Genomic DNA, 6,984 nt, shown 5'->3' with positions numbered 1-6,984 from the left:
TGATATCCTTTTTTCTCCTCCCTGGTTTTTCCTTCGAAGTCCGCCCGCCAAGGAAGAAAAAATGGTAAGAAACATTTCAGACGCAGTCTAGTGTTTCTTAATCATTTTGGCATGGTCTTCTGGATGGGTTCTTCATGGCTTAGTTCTAAAATGTATTTCTGCTCCTTTGGGGCAGAACTCCCCAAATGTAGATGGTAAGAGTTCCTTTTGTGTTTATACTGCATAGGCCATACTCTTTCACTATATCTAGCGTTACGTTTATAAATGTGAAGAATGAAGTGATTTTTTTGTACATAGATCAGCAGTCTGTATAGCTCTTTTGTTGATCAGACATGGGGTAGCTAACGTCATTTTCTTTAGTTCCTGAAAATCTTGAACATAATTTTTTTGCTTCCTGCGCCGAGTCCCGAGATCAGCCATTGTGGGTGCTGTTTGCTTTTCTCCTGAGCCTTACAACTTTCAGTAATCGTGTTTTCATCCTTACTGCAGAAGACTCTGGAGATGGTTTTGGCGTAGATAACAGCATTTTGGGAAACTATTGTTTGTGCACCTTTGGGCACACGTGAGGATGTGTGTGTAACCTTTAAGTTCAGTTTCATAGCCAGAGTCAGAACTAAATGAACAGTATGGTATTGAGGATAGTGTTCCTCTTGTGGACACATTCACTGATTGGTTCTAAACTTGAATTTCAGAAAGCATTAGTCATTTTAACCTAATAAGCGTTCATCCCTGATAGCGGTGGTGCTTGGTTTTGTTTTTTTTTTTTTTTTTTAAATGTTTTATTTATTTCTAGGAGAGAGAGAGAGAGACAGCGTGAGCAGGGGAGGGTCAGAGAGAGAGGGAGTCACAGACTGAAACAGGCTCCAGGCTCTGAGCTGGCAGTCAGCACAGAGCCTGATGCGGGGCTTGAACCCACGAACCGCGAGATCATGACCTAAGCGAAAGTCAGACGCTTAACCGACTAAGCCACCCAGGCGCCCCATGGTTTTTTAAGCCTCACATGGTGACGGATCCTTGTCTAGCTGGAAGAGTGGCTTCGATTAAGAATGAAGGAGATAACCAAGGCAACGGGAGGTGGTGTTTTTGTGGTTAGGAGTATATGCGGTTCGCTTGTGATGTTCTCTTGAGGGTGCATCAGAGTTCTTTCTGATGTACGGAAATGGGTCTGATGCTTTGGCGTTTTGAACTTCCCTGTTACAATTTTCCCCAAAGAGTGGGTTTCAAAACAGACACAGACTCTAAAGTTAGGTTACACGCAGCCTTTATTTGGAGGGTTTTTTGTATTCGTTAATTCGTTCAATATGTTTTGAAAATATATTCAAAGATAGATTCAACGTCGATCACTCATGTTGTGCCCTTTATTATAAAGGATTTAACTAGAATATTTGGTATTGCTCATGACACGTTGGACTGAAAGAAAAGGAGTGGAAAGTGCGGAAATCACCTCTTCTTTCTTTCCTCGTGCTTAGATGCCTCCCGTTCCGAACAACTGTAGCACTTTATTATTCATCCTACCTGTCTCCTCGCCTGATCCCGGCGTGGTGGCTCAGAAAAGGGGGTTACTCCCAACCCTTTTTTGACCAAAAAGAGCAAAAAACAAAATGAAACAAAACAACAAAGACAAATCACCTACAACAGCTTCTGTCAACCAGGAGATTCTTCAAGATTCTTGGGAGATAATGAAGGGCTAGTGCAGCCTTAGAGCCAAACTGCCACGTGGGGACAGGATAGCATCTGCCTTCCTGGGTTGTTGTGAGAATTCAGCCAAGAACCCCAGAGCACTTAGCCCTGTGCTTACAACACGGTAAATGCTCAGTAAATGTGTTAACTCTTTCCAGTACCACCCCACGTTGCTTTCCTGCTTCTACCTAACGCCCTGATATAGTGTCAGCCCAGGGGCCCCCTGGTGTGTTCCCTTTCTCCCTTCTGTGAGGTGAGCGCTTCCTTTTGCTACTGAGACCCCAGAACCGCTGAACGGGCTTCCCTAGCCACACAGCAGGCATTAGTGGCTGTTGCATGGAGTGTGGGCGGCAGCCTGATGGCTTATCTGAGGTGTTGGAGGAAATAGGTGAGCTCAGGGGATGGAGGGAGATAATCCCCTCCCCCCTGCCTGGGCCAGCTACCGCCCAGGGGTCCACATGATGACTGGCAGAAGGCTGGCCTCAGTACCTCTTCTCTTTCCTCGTGTTAAATTAGTGCTTTTGTTGATTTAAAAAGCAAAATGCCAAAGGGAGTGGAAGACACAGTCTTGAAAGGCAAGGCATCAAAAATTGCAGGCTTCCAGACAGCCACTTGCCCTATAAAATGTCAAAAATCCATAATAAGTGTCTATCAAGAGGAATCATTAAAAACCTGGGAAAATGTGCATCTCGCTGCCCATCACTGCTGCGCATAATTGAAGGTATCACACTGGATTCCATTTGACCAGCGTCATGGTAACATTTGATGGTGGCCACCGCAGGTGCCTGTTCCCAGAGCAAGCCGAGCAGGAAGAAACCTAACGATAAGGGGGGTGAGGCCGGGACAGCGGTGTGCGGAGGAGGAGGCAGAATTGGTCACTGCCCACTTGAGAAAATCCAGTACCGACAAGTGCGGACGTTCAGGATTAACAGTTACCAAAGGCAGGTGGAAGACAGCTGGAACATGGCATATAAGCCCTAGCGAATCCTTCTTTCATTAGGCGACGTTCTGATGATGAGGTGTTTGGCCTTCAGCTATTTTATATTGAAAGATCTAGGGGCGCCTGGGTGGCTCAGTGGGTTAAGCATCCAACTTCAGCTCAGCTCATGATCTCACGGTTCGTGGGTTTGAGCCCCGCATTGGGCTCTGGTGACAGCTTGGAGCCTGGAGTCTGCTTCAGATTCTGCGTCTCCCTTGCTCTCTGCCCCTCCTCTCGTGCTCTGTCTCTCTCTCTCTCTCCTTAATATGTATATGTTAAGATCTAAAGCTATTTCATGGGTCCCAAATCACACAACCATGAACTAGTGTGTGAGCGCTTGAGTTTTCCTTCCATTTGGTATACTCAACTTCTGGGTTTTTTTGGGTTTTGTTTTGGTTTTTGGAATAATCAGGTGGAGAACCCCCCCCCCCCCAACGGTTAGTTAGGTTCCTGTGCAGGTATGAGAGATTCCCCTCTGCCACTCAAGGACAACTGTGTTCGAGTTAGACGACAGTGACATGTAGCCTGTGATTCTCAGGATATCCAGTTGAGGCTAGCTGTGCGTTGGAATGGATATTTTTTTTTTTCAGGTTGACGAATTATTGTTAAAGATAGGGCACAGTTCTTTAAGGTTCTAGTGGGGGCCCAGACAGGAAGTGGGGGTTTGGGACTGCAGCTTTGCTTTTCCTGGGTGGCTCTGGGCTTTCTCATAGTTGTTCAGAGAGTTCTTCCAGCGACCCTGGTTTCCCAGTGCAGAGGCCAGGCAAGGTCCTGCAGATTATATAATCTATTCCTAGAAATGGGTCCCTTTGCANTTTTTTTTTTTTTTTTTTTTTTTTTTTTTTTACATACTGTGAATTAAACTTTCTAGCATTCAGGCGGGGTATCTCTCAAAATCTTGAAGCCTGGAGGGCTTACCACTCAGTTTACCGTTCAGTGCTTTTATTGTCTCAATATTCCGGCTGTGTATTTGCTTAATTTATATACTTCGTTTGGTCCAACAAGGCTTTTTCCACCTTGGAGCTCGTCACTGTGCTCTGTGGCTGATGTGAACCAGGCTTCTTGGCAGGGCTGAGCTTCAGCTCTCAGTGACTGCACTCTGCTCGGAGTTCAAACAACTTCCTCCTCTCNCCCCCCGCCCCCCCCGCACCTGTTTCACCAGCTTGCTCCTGTTCACGCCTCTCTGTTCCTGGCGCTTTGGGAATATTACGCGTGCCGGCTGGCTTCTTTGGTCATGTAGAAGTTGTTACAAAAATAGAACTGCCATATCATCTGTCTTTCAAAGAAGGTTCAGAAGCCAGTAAGCTCGGTTTTAAAAGCTCCAAAACGGTATTTCAAGAGAGAAAAAGTATTTATCTGAAACAGGCTGTGCGTACAAATGTGGTTTGGCTGGATTTGAGAACTTCTGACCCCTGAGGTCAGTTTGCCCCCAAAACAATCTGACTGAACCTCTTCCCTTGCAGCACAGCTTTTTGAGTCCACACTACGTGCCCAGCATTAGGTCTCGGGGGGTCCTTAGGAAGTCTGCATGTGTGCAGGGTTAGGTCTAACGGTGGGGCCGAGATAGAGAAGGCAGTTGTGAAGAGGGTCGAAGGATGGCCATCCGTCCTAAGGCTGTCTTGCTGCCTGTGGGCCAGGGGCCAAGGTCCCTTGCCTGGCATTCAAGGCCCTGCAGTCTGGTGCCAGTGGGCCTTCTAATTAACGTCTCACTGTGTACCTCATCGTCAGACCTCTGTGGCGGCCAGACCGGCTTACTTAGCATCTCTGTTTTACAGTGTCTCACTGAGCAGATAATCCATGCTGTGCTCACGTCCAGCTCCTTTGCTGTGCACGTGCTTCCCGCCTTTCAGGGTTGGGCTCCTGTCCCGTCTCCTGGACACCTTTCCCTGAGCACTTCACCCACAGCAAGCGCTCCACCTGTGAGCGCTGAGGGACTTGCCCTTACCGCGTGGCAAGGTCACGGAGTTGCTGGTATAGGACCTTGGGGGCGTGCAAGCAGGTGCCCAGCGAGCTGTCGTCAGCCATAGGGCTCTGCGGTAGTTCTAGGTGATGCCACATCCCTGAGATAGTGCTTCTCATAGCACGTCCACACCACTGTCCTGGAAGGTTAGGGACCCGACGGGGAATTCATGTTTCGCTCCCCCTCCCCCGGCCCCCTGGTGATTCTTGCTATTTCTTTGAGGATCACTAACCTGGGGAGATGAGACGTTGTGCTCTTTGGGGGTTGAACCCTGAGGAGAATGGTCCTGGGGTAGCATGTCTGTTGCCTCAGTTACTTAGTTTTAGAAATTGAGCTTCTTACTAAATACATGTATCAATTCACCTGGCAAAAAGCATAAAAACTGTTAAATTTTGCAGCTGACGGTTTGAGCTGGCAGCCCGACTTAGAGGGTCAAGGAAGTCCTTTATCTTAACATGTCACCCAGGCAGATCACTGTAGAATTTCTCAGGAAATGATACACGGGTCAGGACTGACTGGAGTTATGGGAGCCGTCAAATGTGTGGGGTGGGGAGTAGCGAACACACAGCAGGACAGGTTTCAACGGGCTGATAGCAGTTTTCATAGAGAAATGTTTCCATGTAGATTTTCACACCGCACAGCAAGGTGTCGGGGGAATTCTTTCCTTGGAAGAAAACTCCGAAAGACACGCTGGATTGGAGAATCTCCTTCAGTTGCACCCAGTGTCGCCTTGCTGTGCTCTGGGCCTTTTCTGCCTCTCTGCCCCAGAGCACTGAGAGAGCAGACCGCGGCATAAGGCTGCCTGGCGCACACCTGTCCCGTCCTAGCTGTGCATCCCTGGTCATGCGCTTTGATCTCTGTGCCCACACAGCATTATCAGCCTACCACGTGGGGTTCTCGTGAAGCTGAGGTATCGCGGCAAGAATGCTCGGCGTGGTCCCGGCATGATAAGGGGCGGCCGTATTCTCAGACTACATGCTAGGTGTGCACACTTTCACGAGGAGTAATGACTCCATGTGTTTATCAGTTGAGGATGTTTATTAATTGCGAATCAATGGATTGTTTTTACATTTTTAGTAACAATGAGAAGGCACAAGATTTTTGTGTGTATAAGAGGAATTTTTTTTTTTTTTCAAATCCTACATTTATTTGAGCAAGAGGAAGACATCTAGGGTTTGGAGGAGAGGTGCTCTGGAAATGCCATTTATGAAAAGATGCGGACCCTGGGGTGTCTAGTCTAGGGAAATCTAAGGGGCCATGACAGTGGTCCAAAAGTATTGTAAGCGCAGTCTGTGACGATGGCTGGGGTCAGGACCAGATCCACATACGTACACACCGGAGGTCCATCTCCAGCGTGAGAGTTTGCCTCGTTAAGGAGAGAGCGTGTCCTTATTAAGGCTGTTGCCACAGTGAACAGTGGGACTGTGTGACACCAGCATCTCCCCAAGTCCTGGTTCCAAGATTCTAAATAGAAGTCCTAAACGGGGGCGCCTGCGCAGCTCGGCTGGTTAAGCGTCCGACTTTGCCTCAGGGCATGATCTCGTGGTTCATGAGTTCGATCCCAGCATCGGGCTCTGTGCTGACAGCTCAGAGCCTGGAGCCTGCTTCGGATCTTGTGCCTCCCTCTCTGGCCCTCCCCGCTCGCACTGTCTCTCTCTCTCTCTCAAAAAATAAACATTAAAAAAAATAAAAATAAAAAGAACTCTTCCGAGACATGCCTGCGCAGCCCTTGCTGCATGGCTTATAGGTTGCTCTGGTGGCCTCCGTGGCCCGTGGCAGAGACCGCTTCCGCCGTCTTCTATTTTGCCTGGGTCCTCCCTGAATGCCCAGCTCCACGGCTTCCCGGCCAGGCACGCGGCAGCTGCACCAAAGGACTGGGAGCCGTAGGTTAAAACCGTCTCATCTATGTGGAACTATGTCTATACTCTGCTCTCTTTCAGGCCATTCTCATGGATCACAACTGCCCCGTTAAAACAAAAATGTACACCCAGAATAATATCCAGTCGTATCCGATAGGGGATGATGAAGAATCTGAAAGTGACTGAGCTCTTCAGAAGTCGTCAAAGTATTTATTTGTATAGAACAATGTTTCCAGTGAAATGAGTCCTCCAGAACTTAGTCACTCCAGTGTCCCTGGTGAAAGCAAAACAGCCAAAGGTCATCCGTTCTTCTCCGTGGTTGTGATCGATTGCCAACAGCCTTATAAAGAAAAAGCAGCTTTTCTAGGGGTTTGTATAAATAGTGTTGAAAACTTTATTTTACGTATTTGATTTTATTCAATATTACACAATATATTTTGACGAAATATAGTGTAAATCTATAAATATTTGAATCCAAATCAAATATAATTTTAAAAAACTTACAT

The 6,984-nt window shown here is 47.5% G+C and overlaps 1 protein-coding gene across 1 annotated transcript in view; it reads left to right on the top strand.

Annotated features, from left to right (window-relative positions):
- Positions 1-6,875, top strand: part of SLC18A2 (solute carrier family 18 member A2) — a 36,367-nt gene extending 29,492 nt beyond the window's left edge. Inside the window, exons 15-16 of the mRNA XM_077779551.1 lie at positions 9-64; positions 6,560-6,875. Of these exons, the coding sequence (XP_077635677.1) occupies positions 9-64; positions 6,560-6,664 (161 nt within the window). The 3' untranslated portion in view covers positions 6,665-6,875. The remainder of the gene's footprint in view (positions 1-8; positions 65-6,559) is intronic.
- Positions 6,876-6,984: the final 109 nt, after the last annotated feature.

Source organism: Crocuta crocuta, unplaced genomic scaffold, assembly GCF_008692635.1.
Source record: "Crocuta crocuta isolate KB4526 unplaced genomic scaffold, BGI_CrCroc_1.0 scaffold138, whole genome shotgun sequence".
Taxonomy (NCBI): Eukaryota; Metazoa; Chordata; class Mammalia; order Carnivora; family Hyaenidae; genus Crocuta; species Crocuta crocuta.
This window is presented reverse-complemented; position numbering and strand designations above follow the sequence as displayed.